Source organism: Leuresthes tenuis, unplaced genomic scaffold (genome assembly GCF_036924035.1).
Source record: "Leuresthes tenuis unplaced genomic scaffold, fLeuTen1.0.hap1 SCAF_7, whole genome shotgun sequence".
In the NCBI taxonomy this organism is placed as follows: Eukaryota; Metazoa; Chordata; class Actinopteri; order Atheriniformes; family Atherinopsidae; genus Leuresthes; species Leuresthes tenuis.
Genome location: NW_027325361.1, coordinates 10,615,809 through 10,640,981, shown reverse-complemented (window position 1 = coordinate 10,640,981; position 25,173 = coordinate 10,615,809). Strand labels below are relative to the sequence as shown.

The window sequence follows — 25,173 nt, the reverse complement described above, 5'->3', positions numbered from 1 at the left end:
GTAAGTGTTTAAATTTTCTTCTGACTCTTTTAAAATGATAAATAGCACTTCTCTTGTGTAGCTGACCAATGGGAGAGCTTTTACACAACAAGCCACATTCATTCATTCACACATTCATGCATACATCACTCCATGGTCTTTACATTGTTAGAGGCTGCTAAGTGATTTATTTTCTTCCCTCTATCACACACTGATGGACACATCAGAGGCAAAGTGGGATTCAGTGTCTTGTCCAAGGACACTTTGACGTTTTGGTCAGGGTCAAACCACCCAACTTTCAGTTGGCAGATTACTGCTTTTCCTCCTGAGCTACAAACACCTTTTAAGCCCTTAAAGGACTTTTCTGCTATTGGCTTCAAAAACCCCCTTTAGACAAAAATAGTTCCAGTGCTGGTTCAGGGATGGTGCTAAAGCTACACAGTGTGTCTTCCCTTTTCTTGAAAACTGACGTTTTATATCACCATTCTGTTTGTGAATGCTCCTTGTAACGCCGATTGGCTTTTACAAATACACACTGATATGTATGAAGGGCTGCCATGAAAACAAATCTCTGTAAGAGCCCTGCAAATTTACAGTCATGCACATTAATTTGTTGTCATGCTGAAGAGACCACAGAGACGCCATCAAAAGCTCACAAAAATGTCAAGGGACCGTAAATCAAGATGGTGCAGTGGGGGGCCGGAAACCAAAGACATGAACTGCGGTATCTCAGCCCTCTGGGGCAGTTTCAGGGAATGTGCAAAACAAAAATCAATGTGCTTCAAAACAAGTCAGAAGCACAACATTTTAAGATTCACAAACTAAACCAATGTTTGTAAATGTAGCTGCAAAAATGGTTTATAAAGTCCACTAAAAACGGCAATCGTGAATGCCGCTCCATTTGATTTATTGGTAAGCGCTCAGTAATGTGTCTGGAGATATAAAACACTAAACAGAGGAAAATTGGAGTAACACTGAGCTCACGGTATCCCACAGCTTCAACTTCACATCCAAGTTGCAGCTCCGGTTGTTTTTGTTGGCTGGTTCTGGATTTTTAAACATGGTGGTCACAACATTTTAGTTTGTCTGGTTGGTCTCCACAGCAGATGCTTTTATAGCAAAGCAACTGACAAGTGGGCAGTGTCGAGTGTGCAGTTTCCCCTAAAGTAGGGCTGCCACAAACGATTATTTTAATAGTCGACTAATCACAGATTATTTTTTTTCGATCAGTCGACTAATCGGATCATACATATACTGAAAGTAAAACATAGAGCTTATCGCACAAGGATGCAGCTGCTTTTATATAACCACCATTATCTTTCAGCTTGGAGTGTTTTATGTATATGCTAACTACAAAAAAAGACAATATCATAGTTCATTAACCCTTTAATGAAATATGTTGCAACAAACAATTATTTCACTGTGTAGCAAACACACAAAAATAAACACTTATGTATTTTTTTTAGATTTTTCTTTCCTTCATTTGTCTTTGTCATCAAACATAGCTACATTTAAATCAAATGAGGCACCTGAAACTAAGGAATTATTCACAAAAAGTTTTGGTCTCACTGACTCAAATATAACACCAACATGTTCATTATGGACTCAGTCAGGACATTTGCTTGCTGAGGTGTGCATGTAGCTAGCTTTGTAACAAAGCCGTCCATTGAAAATGAAAGTACTTTTTTAGCACTGAAATGTAACATTATAAAACATTAGTGTTCCTATTCAAACACATCAGTGTTATAATGTTACAGAAAACACATGAAATATGTGTGCTAAGGCTAATTATTCAAATCGCCATCGCTAATGTTAACGTTTACAGCTATCAATATGAGTAAGTAGCAAGTTAACTCTCTGTTTACGCTAATTTTATCAGCTAACTAGTCAGTTAGCTTACCAAGATGACGGTCCCTCTTCACAATCAGCCACAACAACATGCTTCCTTTTCAGGTCCTCGTGCATCGTCGTTGTGCTGTTGTGGAAGGCGAGTTCTGCCTTGCAGATATCGCATTGTACACATTTGTCTTTAGTTTTCTTAAAATGCTCCCACACTTTTGAGCTCCGTTGCCGGGTAGCCATGATACCAGAGCCCGTCTGGTTTAACTTCCTGTGACATCACAGCTGACCCCGGTTACCACTACTACGCATGTGTGTCAAGGACAGAAAGGCAGACGCAGCAGTGGAAGGTGCCGCAGCAGCTTTGAGAGAAAAAAACAACCCAAAAAACAAAAAAAAAACCCGACGCATCGACTATTAAATTAGTCGTTGACGATTTTATTAGTCGACATAATCGTGACTAGTCGACTAATCGTGGCAGCCCTACCCTAAAGATGTGATGCTTCTCATGGAAGTTCAAGTGCACAAAAAGTCAAAAAGTCTCATTAAAAATGAGAAGAATTGTGTGTGTAAAAACTTGTGAATTTGAACCAGTTCAGTAAAATGTCAAATGAATGAGAGCATGGTATGCATACTGGGTTGGAGGTGTGTTCATAGTGTGTATCTGATTATATGAATGTGTGTGGGTGTTTCTAGATTTCTGAATGGGTTCTTCTCATGTAAAGCAGTCAGACTGTGAAAGTTGCTGTCAGGGAGGATGTCAATGTTCACTCCCTCCCCTCCTCGTCAGTCAGATCGTGTATCCTTCTTTCTCTCTCTGTGGCCCCCCTTCACAAGCAAGCAAACAGCATTGAGGATGAGGTCACCGTTTCAAAGCATGGCCCGAGCCGTGCCCTAGCACAACATTTCCTCTTCCATAAATCCAGCTGAATGCAAAACAAGCCAATGCTCTCCTCTACATTAGTGACACGTCTGTAAGTCAGTGCTGGGGTGACAGGAAACTTCTCCCCTTGGCGTCACATGTTCCAGTCTGCAGGGAGAAAGCATCAATGATAAATTGTTCTGCACTTGCAAACTGAAATATTTAACAGCAACAACATCCAGCTTTTTGCTTTATAATGTGAGTTTCTCATTTGACCACATAAAAGAAAGATTTATTGTAACTTTGATGTGATGTTTGCTCTCAACTGTTATTAATATAACAATTTTTCTTCTGAGCAGTTTGTCGTTTTATAAAGACAAGTATATCTAAATGGAAAACCTATTTATGTAAAGAAATGTTTCATTTGACGGTAGAAACTTTGGTATTAGGACCTTGTTTTGATGTGAATAAATGTCACCCAATTTACTGTGTGTACCATAAAGCCATTCAGATTTACTTCTTCAGTTAATTGAAGATAATTAACTGAGCAGATTTGTGTTTATCAACCAGAAAACTAATCACCAGTCAGTCAGAACTGAAGAGGCCTTTAAGATGAGCGATGAAATATCTTCAAAAACTTTTGAAGTACTCAAGATGAAAGTGGAATCCTTGTTTTCCTACAGTAAGCCAGTGAAACTTGCTGGAAATTACCCTGCAACTCAATGAGAAAAACATGTCAACCTGATTGTAATAAATCAGGTTTGTCATGTTGAATAAAAAAACTCATGTAGAGACCTAAAGGGGAATTTATTATTTTTTTTTTTTTAAACCCGGACCTTATTTCTGTCTTAAAATACGTTCATCTACTCACTGATAATAGTTTGGTGAAACTTCGGATGCTATTTAGATCACTCAAGATCCGTGTATATCCATATAACGGGAGTGACCGGGGCACAGACAATACAGCCTCTAAATAAGGCATTATCTGTCTATTTTTCACCAATATTTTAAGAAGAATGAATGAATGAATGAACGCGTACTATTGCACTGTTAGTTCAGAGCTGCCGTCTTGTTGTTATTAAATTGATCTCAGAGAACAAACTGCAGTATGGTGCTGTTTCTATTGTACCTGGTCTACAGCTAAAATACAGACCGCTGGAGCATTTTTCCTTCAAGTTTAGTTCAAGTTAAGCTCAAGCTTAATTTTTTTTTTTACTATTTTTGCAGAAGGTGACAGACAAACTTGTAAATAGTTGTGTAGCTTCACCCCCTGCTGAGTCTTTGACCTGAGAGTGTTTTAGGTGGCTCTGTGATGCTGTGTGGGCATCTTACTGGAGTTCTTTATGAGCATTTGTCCTCTTTGAGGAGAGGGCCACCAAAAAACAACATTAAGTTGTTCTGAGTGTTAATTATCCTGTGAGTCGATTCCAGGATGCTACAATGCCACAATCTATGGGCCCGAGGGGTCTTTGAGTGGTGCTATTAGAATGAAAATATTTTTTAATTATTTGCTCATGTGTGCACAGTTGCCAGGTGTCTTTTGATAGCAATGTGGTCCATTCCTACAGTAGAGGTTCAGACGCTTGTAGAATAAATGTCAGAGCTCAGCAAAGGACCCAACAGCTCACTAAAACACACATGTTGGCTTTTCCTGTAATTTGTCATTCATCTACATTCCTTACATGTACTGTTATCTGCAGTTATGTCAATTTTGTGTTAGATTTCTGCTCAAATTAGAGCAATTCTGCATTGAATTTCACTAATGTAATTTTAACCTAGTTTGTTGCTATGGAAACGAGACTGCTCTTTCAAACAGAAGTCCAATAAAGTTTTATCTGTTCACAATAGAACCCAGTCAGATGTTTACTAGATTAAGGTGGTATGCCTGCAATTTGGTTACTGATAAAGTGTAACGGGAACAAATCCTCAATCTGTATAAAACCATGTGATAGTGTGTGTGTGTCTATACAGCACTTTGCTGAAGTTTGATTCAGGGAATCAGCTGGGAGAAGCTAACAGGTTGATAGCCTCACAATCAAGGGCATCACGATGATGCGTCACCATGGTAATGCCTGTTAGACATCTCTGATGGACGATGGCATCTTCCATTAGCTTTACTCAACTGTAGATGCTTAGATTCTTACCCATTGGTCCCAAATACATCTTGCTGCTTGACGTCGACAAATAGAAAGACTTACCTTGAGCTATAAGAACAAGGAGCAGGCAGCAGAAGGTGCAGGCTCCACAAAATCCAGATCTCAAGATCTTAGCTGTAGTCCAGGATTACATGAAGAGACAAAAACTTGGGATCAAACCCAAATTGAATCCCTACTTTTCCTACAGCTAATCCTCATTAAATAAACAAATGTTCTTCATTTCATTGATGACTATAGCCATTTTTGAACATCTTTCATGCAGTTTAATATATTTCATGATTTGTGTTCATACTGCTTCTGTGAAAGCCTCGTCTTCTCGGTCATTTTTGTAATTGTGCTTTTTGCTTGCGTGTCATTACGAGAACTTGTGTGTGTACGTTGGTGCCTCTGTGTTTGTGTCAGGGAGTCTCGACAGTGTGGCTCTCAGCTGGTCAGGACTCGGGGGTATGGAGGAAAGGAATGCAGCTTCTCCCTGCAGTCTGTAATTTGCTGTCATCAAATCAGAGAGAAAAACAGCAACACTTGTGTGGAGCTGAGGGAAATGTGTGTGGGGGTGTGTGTGAGTGTTTTGATGGTAGTTCTGGGTGAGAAGAGAAGAAGTCATGTGAGGGGAGGAGGGCTGAGACAAAGCTGAGGCAAGAAAAATACAGAGAAAAAGAAAGATATGGGTAGACGACTTGAGTTGTGGCCATGCTGATAATTACCAGGCAGTTGCCAGGCAGTCTAACTTTACAATGAATAATTAATTAATTATGTGCTGACACTGATTGAGCTCAGCATTCAGTATTAGTTGTTGGTTTTTAATGGTCTGTCGAGCTGTATTTTCTTCAAAGAGGCCTCTCGCTGTATCCAACTGTTTACTGCATCCATTGTGTTTCATTCCTTCTCTATCTAACTGTGAATGGCTTCCCTTGCATGCAGCTGGAGTCTCGGGATCCTGATCACGAGAATCCGCTTTGCCAGGCTCCAAATGATGTTTTTTGCTTTCTCTTTTTCTCTGAATCCATCGTTCCTCTATCGTGACTGTTCTTCCAGCCTTTGTCCCAAAAAGTCTCCACAGGATGAGGCTGCCATCACTGTGTTTGATGTCAGAGATTTTATTAACGAGGGGATGCTTAGTGCCTGATTTCTGACCCTGCATTATGGTTCAGATGATCAAAAACTGAATAAACAAAATGGGGAAAACTGGAAACTTCTCCATCTGCTCTTAGAATATGGTTCTGATTCCATTTTACTAAAAGAGCTGCTTCACTAAAATCTGCCCAGAGCTGTTAAACCAATAGAAAAAGTAATATTTTTTATACCAGTAATAAGGATATCATGTCAAAACTACCCAACAGACACATGCTTGATCTTTTAAGTTTAAAGATACATATTCCAAAAACAAAACGAATATACTTGAATGACTTGAATTTTTATGTACTTTAACAAATTACATTTAAACTCAATTTCTGTGCTCTTGACAAGTTGAGAAAGTTCTAGAAACTTTCTCAACTGTTCTAGAAAACCAAACACTAAAACTCAAAGTGCTTCTCTTTGGATGGACAGAGGCCACATCTTTGGAAAGCTTTTGTATACCTCGTGTCTGATTGGCCCAGGTGCCTGGCATCGTGTTTACTGTGGGCGGGCCTTAGAGTGGAAGCTGACTCAGTGCTGAAGAGAAACAGAGCTCTGGATGATAAGAAGACATAAAGCAGAAACCCTTTCATCAGATAGATTATTTTCCTTTCACTTGAGAATATTGCACATTCTAATCATAATCCAGTCACACGTCATATGGATTCGGGTAATTAGTTGCCCGTCTGTGTGAATGAATGTGAGATTTTTCTTTGACAGTTAAGTCTTTGTCTGGTGTAGTCTGAGCTGACAGATGACGTGTTTACAGGTTATCAGTAGTCAGTAAGGTACAAGGACAACTGGCGTGTTTCGACAGCATGTGTTAGGAATGTGCTTGAGGCTGCTGGGAATCGTGTGCTTGTTTCTAAAAAAACATGATTGAGAGCATGGATCTTGGGTTTAGTGTGTGTGTGGGAGGTATGATGTATTGTATCTGGTTTTCACACACAGTGAGGGTGACAAATTGACAAAAACAAAGAAACAAACTAACAAAAAAACAAGTGATTAGTTGTGCTGCACCACCGAAAACCAACTTCTGTGCCCCTAAGCTTTGGGTTTGGGAGTCTTTGAACTTAATTTTCTTAGATGACACGCTCTCATTTAGTGTTGGATGACTATAAAAATCTGATATGTTTCATGTCTTATTCACCCTCATCAAAGCATTCACTGACTCGTCACACCCTAGTTTAGAAGCCGGTGGATTTGTCAAGTTTCTTGATGAATTTATTTAGAGTTTGGCGCCTCATGGTGTGCCTCAGTATTGTGACAGCAGTGCGTTTTGTAATCATGTGTCTCCATTTTGCAGGGCTGTGTGGAGCAGAAAGGAGGGAACCAGCCTGAGCTTTAGCTGCTTGAATCTCTCTCTGAGCGGCTGAAGGAGGTAAACTTAAAATGTCACATTTAAGTTGCTATTGCCTTCTGGCCTGTGCAGTTTTCTGATAGGAACTAAGTCCAACTGGTGACTTTTCGTGCAGATCAAAATGACTTTTCTTATTTTCTGAGGAGGAAAAGGGAAAAGCTGTTATGTGAGCAAAAAAGAGCCTTTTTTTGAAAATCATTTTAATATGAACAGAAAAGGAAAAAGTCAGTGATTTCTCATTTTAACAAAAAAAAGTGTAAATGAAATCAGGTGTTTTTAATTGTAAGGTTGTTATGCAAACTTTGCATTCAGGTATTTTTTAAATTTGGTCATACCACTGAGATTTTCTCTGCCCCAGGTGTCTGAATAAGTGACAGTAAAGCTGGAGAAAAAGAGACCCATTTCTCAGTGAAGTTGTGGGTAGGTAGGTTTTGTTTTTGTGGGGAAACTAATTTTTTTTCAGGAGATGGATTTCACAGTGCTGTTGTTAAGAGCAGCTGTCATGCGGTTTTAAGTGTGAATAATTTCAAGCCAAATGTCCTTAGACCTTTCTGAGGAGAAAAAGCAAACATGGGATCCATGTAACAAAACCTCTCCAAAAAAAAAAAAAAAGGGGGATTCCACCTCTTTTGAAGCCAGTCACAAGCTGTCACATGTGCTAATGAGCCATAAAAAAGTTCTTAAAGCCTCTCTGGACTTTGTTTACAACTCCTGTAAGGAAGCAGCCATATCCCCAATTTAACTGAGAGCATGGAACCTGTTGGGTTGTCTAGAGGTAACCTTCTTTTGTTGTGTAAAGCCTTCTTTTATTAAAAGAAGTTAATTTAAAGGCCAAAATTTGAGATTGATGCCATGTGTTTTTATTTTATATTACAACTTTTTGACTCTCAGTCAAAGATGGGCTCGATCTAATATTGTCAGAGGACTGCTTTGTGCCATTTTAGAAATGACATTACTATCAATGATGAATGCATTTATGTAACTTTTTTTAAGCCAGGTGCTGATTAGAAGCTGTGGGAACTAAGAGGTTCCAGTCCTGAAACATGACCCAGTCGGTGCAAGTTAACCCAAAACTGCCTGGTAAGAAACTACTACTGCGGATACGCTAATATTTACATTTCTACCCATGTGTCAGATTACACTGAAGTTGTATATATTTGGGCTACTTCTAGAAAGGATGTTTTGGGGTTTTTTGAAATTTTTTAAAATTTTTTATAACTCATTGCCCTAGTCAGTTTGTTTTGACTTGCATGTAGCTGGGAAGCTTTGACCGCAGGAAACAGAATATATTTGGCTGTTTACACTGCAGGAAATTCTGATTTGTTTTCTTAAATCAGATCTTTAGAACAGACTGTATTAGTGATGTCTGGATCCAATCTATCTTTATGGGTTGCTGTAAGAACAGTGTAGGTGTCAGTAACAATGTAATCATACTTATGGGTGGCGTTCCGCAGACCATTGTTCTTAGTAGTCTTCCACAGCATTCTTCTGGCACAATTGTTTCTGCTCAAAACATTGTTGGCATTGTAGTGTGTTACAATGTGAGTGATGCAAAAGGGACTTCGATATCCAGTTTGAGTAAACCACCAATTTGGGGGGAAAAAAAAGATTCCTTGTTATAATATTGTAATCAGGCATGTAAACCAGCCCCTGTATATATTCCCACATTGTGGCCAATAATTTAAATAACTTTATCAACACAAAATGAAACAATGTTTTACAATAATTCTTGTTTTATTTCTGTTGTTTTCAACCACATGTTTTCAGATATAAAATAAAATTCTAAATATTTGTCAAAGCTCATTCATGTACGCCAAAGGCTTTGGAGTATAATCCTGAATGAGAAAGCTAATAAAAGACGCCCTCAAAAATGTTCTTTTAAGTATTAATGAGGTGTTTTCCACATTGTCCTTTTCCTTTCAGATTTAGGCTCCCCATTCCATTACTCCAGTCAGGAAGAGGCTGACCAGCCGGCCTCTTACTCGGTCCAGACTCCATATGGCTTTCAGCTGGACCTGGACTTCCTTAAATATGTTGAAGAGATAGAGAGTGGGCACAACCTCCGCCGGGCACCTGTCAGCTCCCGGCGTCCTGGCCGGGGGCTCAAACTTTCCCAGAGGAGTCCAGGTGTTGGAGGACGTACCAGTGGCTGGACATCAACAGAGTCGCTTGCATCCCCGGCCAGTGAAGATGGTAGAGCTCCTCCGCCACCACCACCACGTAACCGCCTTGGCTCAGCACCCTGTGAGGGACTCTCTCTTTCCCCCGTAACTCTCCTCAGCGTTCCTCCTCTTTCTGCTGGGGCTAAAGTGCCACCACCTCCACCACAACGCAACCCAAGAGTTGAGCGGACTCTTCTCGAAACTAGTCTGCGCCTACAGCAGGAACAAACCCACCAACATCAGAATGGTGGGCGCCTCCAGCTTGTAGATCCTCCTAAACAGCTCACACCCTCTCCATCCATTCAACCTTTGCAGAGTAACTGGACTAAACCCAGTCCTCAAACTTCTGGGCGCAGCACTCCTGCTGCTGGCACCGCAGTGACCCCAATCCCACCCAGCCAGCTGCAGACGGTTAGAGAACAGATGGCTACTGCCTTGAAGCAGCTTAAGGAGATGGAGGAAAGAGTAAAGGGTGTTCCTGCACTTGAGAAAGAGGTGGCCAAGCTTCGTGCAGAGAAAGAGATGCTTGTGTTGGCCCTGGAGGAGAAGAAAGTTGCCATGGAGGTTGCCCTGCAGAAGCAACAGTCTGCAGAGTCCTCTACTCAAACCACAGAGACCCTCGAAACTGAGCACAGTCGACTGACTTCACCTAGCACAGCTGGGCACAAAGGCCTTGTAAAATCTGGTGAGCTGAAAAGATTGACCGAAAAATTTGAGGGGAAGGAACAAAAGTCTCCACAAAACTCATCTAAGGTTTTAGTAAACACTCCAGAAAAAGTGATTGTTCAAAAGAAATCCGTGGCTGTTGGGGATGACGTCCCCATGGCCTCTGTTGTTTTCTACTACAGCCATGGTGTAAAAGACTCATCTGTTGGCACCGAGGTGAGCGTATGTGAAAAATTTACAGGAACGGAGGCCCCTCTCATTCATGACCAGGCAATACAAGTCAGAGCAGACACAGAGGAGGCGGGGGTTTGGGTTATGGAGTCACTACTTGGGCTGACCAGCGAGGCACAGCGGGAGATAGACACCTTACAGGACACCATCAAATTCCAGCAGGAATCTATTGTGGCTCTGGAAGATCGGTTGAGTGTAAGTGACAAAGACCTGGGAATCCTTAGAGCTCAGATGGAGGAAAAATCCTCTAAAGTCACTTTTGAAAAGGAAGTTCTTGCCAAACCAAGCATGACAAATGCACAGGTCGAGACATTACAAACAGCATTAAAACATGCTGCAGTTTTGTGCTGTCCAGAGGTGACTGATGTATGTGTAGGTGAAGACTTAGTAATAGATCAGACAGAACAGGGCACCCAGACTGAGGCTGCACCAGAACCAGCCACTGGTGTACTGGTCAATGTTGGCTGCCAGTGGGAGAACTTGAGTGATGAAAAGGCTGAGGAGCAGAAAGTTACAGTGCCAAAGAAGAGACAGCTGACTATTGCTGAATACAAGGTCTCACCAGATGAAGAGGTGGTTGGTGTGGTCGAGAAACAAGAGGCAGACCAAAGCGAGGAGACCACAGCCAGTAATACCAAGACAGGTGAGCAATGTTTGCTTTCATTGAAGAATTTAAGAGCTGAAATAAAACGTTAATAAGAAGAATGATTCTAATAAGGTCATAATGGACAAAGGAGGGCCTACATTTGTAACCAAATTCAACTAAGTGGATATAACCCATTTCTTAATTACTATTTTACTAAATGAAAGCGGTCTGTTGGGAATATCATTGTTACAAATGACTTATAAATAAAGTGTAACCCTATTTTGTATGAGGTTACACTAAAATAACAAAACCTAATCTAAATTACAGTTCAGTTGCTTCTAACAGCTGATATAAGAAGTTTGTTGTGTGGTTTGTGTGCTGATCATCTGTTTGTCTTCTCTATGGCAGCAGGTATGCTGAAATCAATCATGAAGAGGAAAGATGGGAGTAACTCGACAGAGAATCGTACTGCTGGGAAGAAGAGCCTGCAGTTTGTTGGTATTCTAAATGGGGGGTGCGTAACAGTAACATGAACCTATTTTTTATTTTTACTACAGCAAAAAATAAAATGAAGGCGGCACAAAGTCTGGGGCTTGGAAATAATACTCTGACCAGGTCACAGACTTGACACAAAAGAAACAAAAACCTGCCTGTACTTGAGCCAACTGGACAAAATGTCCCCTAAAAAAGAAAATTATAAAAACACAAATACTTGCCTTTCTTAGGTATGAATCTACCTCCAGTGAGGAGGAGGAGGAAGAAGAGGAAGAGGAGGAAGATGGGAGTTCTTCCGGAGAAAGTGGAGAAGGCGAGTGCTTGGACAGCACAGAGGAGGATGAGGCAGCTTTGGAGGAAGAAACCTCAGAGGAGGAGAGAAATGTCAACCTGGATGAGAGTGACAGTGATGAGGAAACACTGAGAGCTGAAAAATATTCATCTGATGCTGTGAAAGAAAAGTATGTTGTTAACAAATAGAAGAAAACAAATTTCTTCATTTGTGTGGTCAATAGATGTGCTGTGAATAGATTCCATATTCAGGCAACGGCTGATTCTGCTTGTTTGTCACAGGTTTGAGTTTAGCGCAAAAATGCGTGAAGCCTGCCTCATTTTGAAGAACCACCTAAACGATGACGTCAAGACACTGAAGAGTAAGGAAGTGGTGCGTTCCTTTTTTCTTCTTTAAATAATCTTATCACAATAACACATTCAACTTGATCAGTTCAACATTACAAGAATACAAAGTAAATTGTAGCATTTTCATGTCATAATTAATGTTTATGAAAGATGTGGGATTGTATTCTTTTGTGTCGGCGTATGTTTGTCATACTATGACAAACAATAGGAGCTTTATGTAACGATAACAGAGGAGTCAACCAGAGAAAAGGCTCAGGAAGGGAGCCCAAGTTGTAGTTTACCAACAGATTATGAAAGAATTTCCTTTAACATTCAGTGACCTTTCAGCTTACTTTCAACAGAAGACAAATAGAGACTGACTTTGTGAGAATACAGTGTATGATTGTAACTACTTCTGTCTCTCTAAGATATACACACTGCTTCAGGTGCTGTTTCTTTCACTTGTTTTCTGTGTATAATTATATATCTCTCCACACCCCCACCTTCAGCTCTCAAGCACTCACACTGTCCAGCTCGAGTGGTTCAGAATCTCCAGTGCAAAGATGGCTCAGCCATCGCGGGTCTCCGACTACTTGATGGCATTTTCTGAGGTGTCGTCGGTGCTGCTGCAGCATGTAGTCAACATGACTGATGGCAACGGCAACACAGCTCTTCACTACAGCGTCTCCCACTCCAACTTCGGAGTGGTTGGACTTCTGCTAGACACAGGTTAGGGAGAATTAAATCAAACATAGCTTGGAATCATTGTGTTTATTTATATTGCTGGAACAAAACATAACGTAGCCTGGCTCTGAGACAGTTTTATGTTGTGTAGGAAGCAATGACCTGACATGTCTCTACTTTTTTCATAAAACTGGCAGTTTACATTTTATATAAAGGGGGGGTGTTGGTGGGACCACAAATCACTGTCAATGTGCAGTGAGTTTGGCACTGGGAAGCTTAGCGTCTTTTCTCCTGTGCCACATTTGTATTTTTTAGGTTTATTATGTGATTTAATTTTTTGGGATTTCTGTGCTCGAACTTATTATTGACCATCAGTAAGCCCATGTTAAGATGATACATCTAAGCTTAAATCCACGGCACTAAAGCATGATTCCTACAGGTGTGTGCTCTGTGGATAAGCAGAACAAGGCGGGCTACACGGCCATTATGCTGGCGGCTCTCTCGACTGTGAAGGAGGAGGACGACATGGCTGTGGTCAAAAAGCTCTTCAGTCAAGGCAACGTGAACGCTAAAGCCAGCCAGGCAAGTTTATTATTTCACATCTTGGAGCCTTCCAGATGAACACAATGTTTTGAAGACTTTGTTGAAATAGTTTGATCCTATTAGATAACCTCTTACAGGGTTAATGCTAAATTTTAAAAAACAATCAAATATTAGTGAGTTCATCTCGCCCAATGGCAGCTGGGATAGACTTCATGTTCGTCCACCCTTCCCAAAAGTTAACAAAGAACTAGAAAACAACCAAATTATTGTGTTAGTCTGACCAAATTCTAAAATCCTGATTTTTATAATCGCAGCATCATCTGAGAAAAATCACCATTCAAATAAGACAATATCTGTGTGGGAATTCAGTTATACTTACATGTACAATGATCTCCCACAGAGAAAGTTAAGAGTAGAATGTCTTCAACATTCGCTCACCCAGTTCACAGCGTTGCGATATTGGACATACTTCGTTTGCAAATTAAATTCTGCTCCTGTGCATGTATACTGGGACAAAGACAGTAGTCCAGGTCAAATTCTAACTGTAGCTTGACTTAACTTAAATAATATAAGCTTACTGATTGAGATTGTTCTCTTTTTGTATTTTAATGTGATAATTGATCAAATTCACTGCACTCGTTTGTTCTTCAAGCCAGCATACACAGAACTCAGTGTGGTCTTTGTTGACATGTACTCGGCACTTGCTGTTGTATTTGTTGAGCAGACATGATTTGTCGAAAAATGAAGCGTCTACAGCGTATTTGGTTTATAAAGAAGGTAAGCCTCTCCTCTTTTCTTCTCCCTTCTGTGAAATAGTTTTGAGGTACCAAATTTAAAATGATTACAAATTCATAAAAAATTCAGCTTATTTATTTCATTGGAGAGGTGTGAAGTTTTGCTGTGGTGAAGCACTTTTAACTTGAGGAATAATCACATACAGGTTAGACTTGATTAAGTAAATGTGCAGCCAAGTATTATACATAAGTCATTTATGAGAATCTTAACATTTGAGGGGTTTTATCTCTGTGGTTGATTTTAATGGGGTTGTCCAGTGTTTGTGGCGCCTGACTGGTTCTCGCACTTCAGAGTCATGGGACAATATGGCATCAGTCACTATAAATCTAATTACTGGTGCTTGTTATTGTTGATGTGAGGAATAAAACCTGAGGCATGCAATGCATTTTTAAGTTCTGGAATTAAATCCCACCATTTCCAGCTGTTTTGTTATGTACTAAATTGTACTGGCAAAAGTACTTCCTGTTTATCCAGTTTTGCTTTTAATGCAGTAAAGAAACCATCTGCCATTTTTAAGTCTTATTTATGCACCATGTAGTCACCAAAGGAGTGAAAGAAGCAGGGTCCATTTAATTCTGAAGAGAAAAAAAGAACCATCCTGTTTTACAGATGTTAAAATTGCTCATGTGTGTCTCTACATCTGTAGCTGCCAAATTAAATTAAGAACCTGAAATTTGATTTACTGCCTACTACTGAGTGTCTTTTATAAAGGAAGTGATAGATGAGTGAATAAAGGGGCGATCACTGACACGGCCTGGATGAAATGGCACAATGTACACACTGTTGTTGAGAGGCCAGACTAGCAGGGTTGCTGTAGGAAGGACACCCAGAACTGGCAAGTAAAATCTGAGTTTCATCAGAAACGGCTTCATCAGAACTGAAGTGCTGTTAAAGAGGTCACTGCAGGTCTAAAGGAGCACTACATGAAATGTTTTGATAAGACAAGTTATAGATAATCTTTAGTTTAAGTCAACGATCATTTAGTATTGATGGTTCGTAAATCAGTCATTTAACATGTGTATTAGGATGTTTTTAGTTGCCATTCATCTAAAAATGTACAATGTAGGAAATGTTCTAATCGTTTACTTAACCTACCAAATAACATTTGAAACTGCTGTTGGGTTATAAAAGGAAATGTGTCTTCTTTTGCAGGCGGGCCAAACGGCATTGATGTTAGCTGTAAGCCATGGGCGGCAGGAGATGGTGCGAGCCCTGCTCGAGTGTGGCGCTGACGTAAATGTGCAAGACGATGAGGGATCTACGGCTCTGATGTGTGCCAGTGAGCACGGCCGTGCAGAGATTGTCAGGCTACTTCTAGAACAGCCTGGTTGTGACATCTCTATTGTGGATAATGTAAGGCATTTATATTTATAGATTTTTAGCTGATTCACAAAATGACAAGAGCATTAGGTTTCCTCCTCTGAGCCAAATACGTCAGTCCAGTTGTGGGATCTGCTGAAAACATCTGAGTGCTTCTTGGTCTGGCATTCAGCTCACTCTGTTCAGGAAACGGCTCCTCATGGGAAACTAGTCTGTTCAGTTTTCCCCCTCTTGTCACCTTTCTCTCCTTCTTTAAAATATTTTCTCACTAGGCAAGATGGGCTGAAGCTGAAGAGCCACAATCAGATTAGTGTCATCTGCCTTTGACTCCAATCAGTGCTGCAGACAGGAAACACAATCACTGCGCTACTCAAATGTCCCAGGGGAAGAATTAAAAAGCTACAGCCCCTATGTTCAGACTTGATGGTTTCAGACAGTGCCTTGCAGGTTTCTGCAGTTGTCTGCATACTTCAAATGACCCACACTATGACACAATAGCAACTGCTTGTTTCTGAAAAGAGTCCATTTCAAGGAAATGAACTCTAAAGTATCCAGGATGTAAAAGATTTATCATTTCAACCACCAACAGAACGAGCACTTGCCTTGTTATGGAGCAAAACTCTATTCACTGCATACTGATGCCTCTTCTTACTTTTTAAAATCTGCTCAGCCTTGTGATTTTACAGTGGACTGGTCTGGATACTTGAAGGCAAGCCAGGCAGACAGATATTTGAGTGTTCCCATCTGTGCCAGAATGAGTTGGCCATTTGGTAGAGGCAGCTCCTGGATTGTGTTTCAGTTCAGCACAGCTGGACTGAAGCAGAGGGAATTTGCAAAAGCCCCAACCTCCCCAATCCACTGGAAATATATATTTAAAAAAAAATTATTTGCATGACAAACCACGACTGTAAGGCTGAGTTACAATATGCAAGAAATAGTTTAATGCATCATCTACATTTCCTTTGTTCTCTCTTACTTTGCTTATAACTGTAATGAACCTTTGCCTCAAAATAACAAAGCTGGAGCTACTTCTCCTGTGCACTAATGTAGTATCAACCACCCTTTTATACAATCAGTGGATGAAAAAGTTTTACAAGACATTTTTAAGTCTGAATTTCACTTGCACTTCAAATGAAGAAGACTCTAAATATCACAAAAGGCAAAGAAAGCATAATGATTCAGGACTTACTGTCCTGTTTTTAACTGGCTAATCACAGATGCATGATAGGATGCTGAACCCACTGGAAAAATAAACAGCCGTGAATAATGTTAATCACGCGGCCCATCTCAAACTCTAAAGCTCTTTGTTCTTGTTGGAACTCTCAGGTTTTCATGGTCAGTGAGCTGACTTTTACTCTTTCTCTGATGTCTGCAGGATGGCAGTAATGCTCTGTCAATTGCACTGGAGGCAGCACACAATGACACAGCTGTGCTTCTCTATGCTCATATGAACTACGCTAAGACCCAGACTGCTGTGGTGAGTCCATTTCCCACTCACCACCTCCTCTGAGGAGCTGTGCACATTATTATTAGTATTACAATAATTATTGTAAGGTCAACAAGCTTAGGCAACATGACAACTATAATTGGTGTTAAGTAATATCATTAGGATGAAATATTTGCAACTGAAATATTGCCTTTTTTTTTAAAATTTTTAAATTTACACTGAGAACATTAAGGGTTTATTTTTTGTTTTCAGCATAATAAGCTTTGAATATTTGGGGAAAATGACATTCAAGCAGACAGGCGCTGGTCACACTCGCTACTTGACTGTACAGTGTGACACATCAGTGTCTATTGTATTTAACACCGGTGGGATAAGTTCTACTCCAAGCTACAGTTTGGGTGTGGGCAGCACTGATTGATGGTGCACTGCTGCCCTCTTCAGGCGTTACCAACTACTTTTGCACACTGAAGAGAAAATTCAATTTGTCAAGTCAATATATTACAAGTAAATTCAATTACGTTAACACTGATTAATACAACAGAAATAAAACAAACATTCCAATGTAAAACATTTAAGTGGCAGTTTGATTAAAACACACTGAACAGCAAACAGGAACACATCACTTTCAATTACTTTGTATGAAATTATTGTTACTGTATATCTGTGTTCAAACTCCTGTGAATAATTCAGTGCCTTTAAAGTAATAAACTCTTTGCAAGTCATCAGTCTTCCTATATTTGTCTGAAAACCATTTGTGTTCACTTTATTAGGTGCAACTGTAGAATCTACTTTTCCACCAATTCAGTTTCTGTGCCGCTCAGCTTTTGTTGCATAATGATTAATCTCTGATGGCAGAGTAGTGGCGTTGTGCAAGACTGCACTGTGTCCAACTTTCTGTCCTGTCTTCAGGTATTTTGAGATATATATTTTGAGGAAGATTGGCTCTAGATTTCTGCTTTAAATCTGTAAAGCACCACCCACAGTCTCAGAGAAGCAAGGTCAGACAGCTGGTTTGTTTTAGGTAACGGGTTGGAGGAACTAATCCTAAAAACTTGCTGCGGGGGGGCTTTTACAGTTATTTTTCCAGTGTTTGAGGGATGGTTAATGAAACCTATTGCAGGTTATAAGAAGAAGTTCACCAAGAGCCAATCAGGAGTTGCTGCCAGGACTAAACCCAACTGAGCGACCAGATGCCAGCTGCTACTGCTGGTGGATGGAGATATGAGCAGGTTGAGATTAGCAATAAAAGTTCTACAGTTGTACACAAGTGCTGTTAAGATAAGGTCTCTTCATAGCAAAAAAACCACCAAAACTTAGAAATGTATAATTTTGAGGAACACAAATGCGTTTTTTCAGGAATTGATGACCATCAAAGGGTTTTTAATGAGAATATAACTCAATGTACACATTTTTTGATAACTGAATATCTCCCAAAAGAGAGATGAAGGCTAATTGTTTAACTATCTTTGTACAGGTGTACTTACCATGATGGCCTCTGTGTTTATTCATTTGCAGAATTAAGATCCTCTTTTACATCTTGGCCTTCTCCCGTTCATGTCGTTTTCAGGGGAGTCCAAAGACCCAGCCAAGGAGCCCCACAAGCACACACAAGTCTTGGCCTGCAGATTGACAATCTCTGCTGCTCTCTGAGGTGGATAAAGATCAGCAAATATAACTGGATCTGAGTTGTGAAAAGCTCCACTGGAATTTATTAGACACATATGTATTTATATATTGTCATATGTTCTGCATTTATAAGTATTGTTAATATGAGAAAACTATTTTTCCATAAAAGTTGTGAATGGTTATATTATATACTTATCTATTCTGTGGACATTAGGCTTCCACTTCTTGTTTTTTTTTTTTCCTGTGGCAGGAGATGAAACCTAACATTTATTATTTGCACACAACTAACGTTTTACTGTTCAAGGTGACATACGCCAGTAGCAAATCATGTACATCCAGAAACACACACGGCATTAGATGACAATAATTCACATAATTATAGCAATGCTTAATGTTCATGCTCCAAATTATTTTCACTGTAGCTTCTTAGACTGGAACATCCTTAAAGTGGAAAGCACTTTTACTAAGTTCATACACTGCTGGTGTGTGTTGCTCTACTGCCTACCTTCTCTATCCTGTCTTGGTTAATGGATGCGTAAAGCACATCATCCACATTTACCTTGCTCTGTCTGTACATGCTGACGTCTGTACATTTGGTGGTTAGAATTATCGACACCCTTGAATTTTAAGTGTGGAATTATGAATATCTTCTGAATTAAATGCAAATAAACAAAATTATGCACATAAAAATCAGGGAGGTGAAAAATACTGACAACCACTGTATATTCATAGAAATATTTACATGTTCTCTCTCTATATATATAGATATATATATATATATATTCTTGTCTTTAATAAACATGTTTACTTAACCATCGGTGGATATGTTTTTCTGTAAGCTTTCAAACATTTCTTAAATGTGTTTTTATTTTTTATTTTGAAAAAGTAAAACAGAATTAACATTTATTTTCTACATGTTCAGTTTATCAACACTTAAATGGGTCTGAAGATCTGAGCTCACAGGTTTGTTAGGAAAAATGAGTAATATCGTTATCCATGAAAGTGCTGCAAGATGTACAAATCAAAATGTCCACCTTGAATGCATTTTTACACAAGTTGAGGAGAATAATGTACATTAATTGTAAAGCTAAATTCATATTTAGATTAACTTGACTATTAAAATACAAAAAGATCACTTCCACTTCACACAGGGCTCCAAGTCTGCAGTCTGCAAACATATCTTTATGGTGGGCAGCCAACCCAGAAAAACTCAAGTAAATCAAGAATCAACTGCCTGCGATAGTGTGTACAGATTGAAGGGGCTATAAAACCCAACAATGCCTCAAAAACAAACTGTTAGTAAGAGTATCAGGGCTATTCACAATTCTAGATTTGAAACTGAACAAATTAAAAAGCCTTCCAACATGACAAAGTACTGACTGTTCAAATGAATGAGAAACAAACAAAGAGCATAACCGTAATCACTCACTAACACTGCTGTGTGCGTGAGAGGGAGACTAGACAACATCAAGCTGCGTGCATGGGCATATATTACAATTTATTAAATTTTCTTATGTTCCTAAATGATATTGCTGTGCTGCTCTGTTGTGTTTTTCTATCTGCTCTCTGAGAACAGCATTAGCTGTTAATTGCATGAATGTTATACTCAGGGTTTGAGGATTAGAACTCTGGGCCAGTAGAGAAACAAAGGAAAGGAACAAAGAAATACAGAAAATAAAGCATAAAGCATGTTTGGCAGCACAGAGACAAAGAGGAAAGCAGCTGTTGGGAAAAAATGACTCAAAGTGATTTGGTTCTAATGCACAAGTAAACCTGTGTTTGAGAAGGTGCCTCATGGCCAGATATTTAGACTGACAAAGACAACAAAACAAGAGAAAAATAGCTCATGGGTACTTTGCCATTTGACACTTTACAAACATGGAAAGTAACAATAAATTTTTTGATATGCCACAAAGGCACATATTACACTGCGAGACTGAGCTTCTGATGCACAAGAAAGTCAGTTGAATGAGGTCTTACGCCTATGGGAAAACTTTGATTTGACAAGATGTGAAACCTAAAGCTTCGACTATCTTAATACTCTAAGGTAACAAAGAATCTCTGTAAAACCAAAGCAAAGTCAGTAGAGAACAATATGGTATATTTGTTAAAATGATTAGCCCATACTTTGATATGTCTGCAGATACTCCTAATTTACAGACAGTCACTTAATAGATCACTTTACACTAAATGTGGATTTTTAAATATAATATATTATGCTACAGAAAAAAAACCTTTTACTAATTTTTAGATTCTCCAGGAGTTTAAAAGCTACCATTACAAACATTTCATGAAAACCTAGACTGACCAGTGGAGAGTAGAAATTATGGATAGTTTCTGCTATTGATTGATCTTGCATTTCTTTTTTTTTTTTCTCCCAATAATCAGTTCATTGTTTGGTTGATAAACAGTCAGGATTTAGTGAAATTGTTAGTTATTTAGTGCATTGTTAGTTCCAAAAGTGCCAAAGCGATGGCACCAAATTACAACCAAGACTGATTGTCCCTGCAATCATACACAAAATTAAATACATTTTCTGAGCTTTTTTTGGTTGTAAATCACAGCCCTCTTATTGCCTGAAAACTTCTAAAACTAAAATGCAACAAAAGATAATGTGGGAACCTTTGAATGACATGTGCTGACATCAAAACATCACAAGAAACACCGGACAACCGCTCTGTTTATGTTATAGAAACATGAAATTATATTGACCACAAGGAAATTAAAACCCATGCAGGCAACAAATATGCTGAGCACCAAAAATTTTTCATGTGTCCTTAGTCATGGCAGCATTGTAACAGTCAGGGGCAGTCATGGCAACGAAGAAGACGACATGTTGTCATTCAACAGAGAGATAATTCTTCATTTCCCCATCAGCACTGAAACTGTGGGAAAACGATCATGAGGCACTGGGATTAATTCTCTAATATTATTGCCAGTGTTTGAGATTTTGTACATGAGTTTACTGAGAAAAGTGATTGTGACTTGTGACACATTGTCTACACCAGCATAAATAAACAGACGATTGATGTGTTGGCTTCATCTAGATGCATTACAAGATGTAGAAAGATACCAACATTCTTCTGAAGCACAAGACAGTCAGCAGGGCGCGGGTCAGTCTTGTGTTAAATGAGATACTTAAAGGAGACATCATAGTTCTACTGTTATGTGGAAGCTTATAAGTCAGCAGTTTTAGAGCTCACACTACCACATGCACCAAGTAACAGATAAATACTTTATCCTCAAAATGTCCAAATCAAATCCAAATTCAAATATATCTCCATAGCGCCACACGATCAACAGAAATGCACCTTTGTCCAATTCTTGAGGTGGAGATTTACTTTATCTTCCATTTTGCCCTGTTTTAATGTCAGACACCCCAAAATAAACTGTCTTGGTCCAGAGCACATTGTGCATCTTCTACACTCGTGTATTTGAAGCATAAGAGGACCATTTAATACTGGACATTTAAAACCACACAAGCATGGTGCAATGATCCTCATTTTCAGAAGTTCACTGCCCATTTGATGCCAGTTTTCAACAGCCTCATTTACAGCTGCCTCAGCATATACACGGTGAAACAGGGCTGTACATTTTATTGCAACGCAGACCTCCGTTGGCTTTTGCTGCCAGAGATTGCAGCACAAAAGCTTAAAATAGATTTATGTAAGGTGTAAACAACAGCTAAAGATGCTTGCTATATTCTGAAGTCCCTCATAGTCATAATATTTGCATGCAAACTGCTTTACACGAGAGTTGCTTGAATGTTGTAAGTAGATTATTGTTGGTATTGAGAGTAGATGCTGTGGTCACAATATCCTTAAATGCTTTGCGTCAATTAAATAAGAACCTTAGCTTTACAACGATATGTTCTATGACCAACAAGTCAAACATTATTTGTGTACAGAAAGAAGTTGAGAAAAGCTGATGGCCTGCGAGTCGGGAACCTGACTTTAATGGGGTTAAAATCATTTTCAATTAAATGCCATCAGTCTTAAACTGGCTTTAATGTCATGACTGATCCCATATCAGGTTGTATTTTGCTGTAGCTCCTCTAACAGCTTAAATTCTTTGAGAACTTCACTAATGAAAAACAATATTCATCAGTCAGGTTCTGACTGAATTTCTTCTATAGATTTTGACTCTTCTCTCCAAGTACTCAGACTTCCCCCCACCGTCCAAAAACAGGCAGATCAGGTTAGTTGGTGACCCTAAATTGTCCCTAGGAGGATTGTCCCTCTGAGCGTGCATGTTTGTGCGTCTCATTTGTCTTCGTGTGGCACTGTGATGGACTGGCGACCTGTCCAGGGTGTACCCTACCTCTCGCCCAATGACAGCAGGGATAGGGTCCAGCCCCCACCCCCGTGACCCTATATTGGATTAAGCGGGTATAGAAAATGGATGGATGGATTGATTTTAACTCCGAGATCTGGCCTGTTAGCGGACCATGTAATTGAGTTAATGTCTTTCTCAAAGGACAGCTTTAATACTTTTTACTCTGTAGTACAGATTAGACCTATTTGATTAGGTCATTGTCATGTAAATTACCTAATTGCTGAACCTCCTTTTTTTGATGGAAGTCTAAAATTTCAATCAACTCTTGTGCGTTTACTGTAGATCTGGTACTTCACCTGACATCAGCCCAATATCATCTATCGGCACGGTTGGGAGGACAGTTTGGTTTAGCTGTAGCCACAGCTCGATAGGGCCAGTTTAAATGGGAGACTGTCTTTATAACAGTAAACATGAGCCAAACTGAGTTATTGACTGAAATAGGTCCGATACTATGCTGCTGTGGAGTAAAGTTCTAGACTTTCTGCTGCTTCTAACTTTCTCTGTGGGAAATCATTGTACATGCAAGTATAGCTGAATTCATAGAACAGAAGTTGTCTTTAAGTTAGTTGAATCATGAATTTGTTTGAGGACGCTGTAGTAGACTTTATTAGAGCAGAGGCAGTCGGAAAATGATTTAAGTGATCACAAGCTGACATACAATCATAAAGGGCTGATTTTCAATGACAATTTTTGTTTAGCCATCTGATAAAAGACAAAATGTGAAATGAGAGCAGCTTTATTGGGAATTGGGTTGTAATTAATACATACTTAACCGACTGCCTCTCTTTAACTCACTGTGACCTTGTTTTCCTCCATTTAGGTGTTTGTGATGTTTTACATTAGACTTTTCTTAACTCAAATCACATTTACTTCTGCTAATTTCTTACAGACTCATGTTTCTGCCCATTTGTTTTTAATTTCTTCTGTTGTGCATTTTCCTTTTTCATGGCATATGAATGGCACTGGGAACAACCAACATTACCTTCTTGAGAGAGTTTTACAATCCTTTCATTTTAAATAATTCAATTTTCTTATTGGGGTCATGATCCCTGTCATTGTACAGGACGCTTTTTTCCTATTAATTAATAAAAATAATTAATTAATCTCTGCTTGAGAGCATGTAATTGGGTGTCAAGTCACTGTCAATTGAAAAAGTAAAGCAAAAAAACTTTGTTTAAATGATGTCTTTCAGTGAGTCATTTGGATTTCTATGTTAGGTTCAAACTCTTTGGTTTGCTTTTTAAAGTGAGCTGAATATGTTGGCTCTCAGGCTTTTACTGTATGCTCTGAAATATGGTAAAAATATACATCATTTAGTTTAATTTGTTCCCAACATGTGCCATGAACGGAGCTGTAAATACACTGGTTTAAAAAGGAAGTGTTGGATCCCTGTGGCATGCCCATTTGTAATCATTTGCAGATATTTATTCTCAAAATTTTAATGAAATGATGATTACATTTTTTCTTATACAACTTGATCTAAAGAAAAATGGACACAAAATAAAATTTTCAGGCGTGTTTTACAAAGTCAGAATGCTCAGTGTTGGAATTAAATAGTTTTGTCTCATATCACATTTTTCCCTCCTGATTAAAGGAGATAAATAAGCATTCTCACAGAGGTGATTACAAATTATTTATCTTTCACAACTTTGGTTTTTAATCAAGGCTTGTACATGTCTGACAAATAAAGACATGAGAATGAAATTAATTTGTATGCACGAGCCATCCACACATTTAATCCAGAATGGAGATGCAGTAAAATTCAAACCACCCGTGTCCTACTTTTGACAGAGAGAAAGTCACACATTACAACTCCACCTCGTCTGTACCGCTTAACAAACCTAACGGGACAAAAATCAAACACTCAATGAGGAATATGTATCCTGTCAGCTCTTGAATTTAATGAAAATGTAACGCAAAAAGCCCCTGGTCTCAAATCAGAAGTATAATCATAATCTCATCAGTGAAATTAGTAATGCAGACAGAATAAGACATATTAATGAGAACTGGTAATTAATGATGAAATATTCTTTATAACATTACCTAGTGTGCTTTACAAAATGAATCACCCCCCTTCTTTTACTCACTAGAAACAGTTTAATTTAACCTAGTTTCTTAGGACAGGACACCTTTAAATTCATCTTTAACATAATAATTAAATATATACACACACAAAAAAAAAATATTTATACACACATATTAAAAAAAAACATGTTTTACAAAATCTTGATAAATCGAAAAAAAAAACCAGTAAATTGTCTTATATCCAAAAAAACTTCAGAGATGATCACTTATTTTCTCACCTCCCCGTCTGTTACTACAATCATGCGGGCTGGGATACCATGAAGGGAGC

The 25,173-nt window shown here is 39.0% G+C and overlaps 1 protein-coding gene across 6 annotated transcripts in view; it reads left to right on the top strand.

The window, feature by feature from the left end:
* Positions 1-19,297, top strand: part of kank3 (KN motif and ankyrin repeat domains 3) — a 32,280-nt gene extending 12,983 nt beyond the window's left edge. Inside the window, exons 2-12 of one of the 6 annotated variants that reach the window (XM_072389245.1) lie at positions 7,259-7,333; positions 8,310-8,392; positions 9,236-11,014; positions 11,369-11,471; positions 11,683-11,913; positions 12,026-12,116; positions 12,580-12,799; positions 13,194-13,336; positions 15,245-15,445; positions 16,788-16,889; positions 18,427-19,297. In XM_072389245.1, the coding sequence (XP_072245346.1) occupies positions 8,356-8,392; positions 9,236-11,014; positions 11,369-11,471; positions 11,683-11,913; positions 12,026-12,116; positions 12,580-12,799; positions 13,194-13,336; positions 15,245-15,445; positions 16,788-16,889; positions 18,427-18,489 (2,970 nt within the window). In that variant the 5' untranslated portion in view covers positions 7,259-7,333; positions 8,310-8,355 and the 3' untranslated portion in view covers positions 18,490-19,297. Of the gene's footprint in view, positions 1-7,258; positions 7,334-8,305; positions 8,393-9,235; positions 11,015-11,365; positions 11,472-11,682; positions 11,914-12,025; positions 12,117-12,579; positions 12,800-13,193; positions 13,337-15,244; positions 15,446-16,787; positions 16,894-18,374 lie in introns of all 6 variants that reach the window. The other 5 variants (XM_072389243.1, XM_072389241.1, XM_072389242.1 and 2 more) reach the window with 5 other exon arrangements.
* Positions 19,298-25,173: the final 5,876 nt, after the last annotated feature.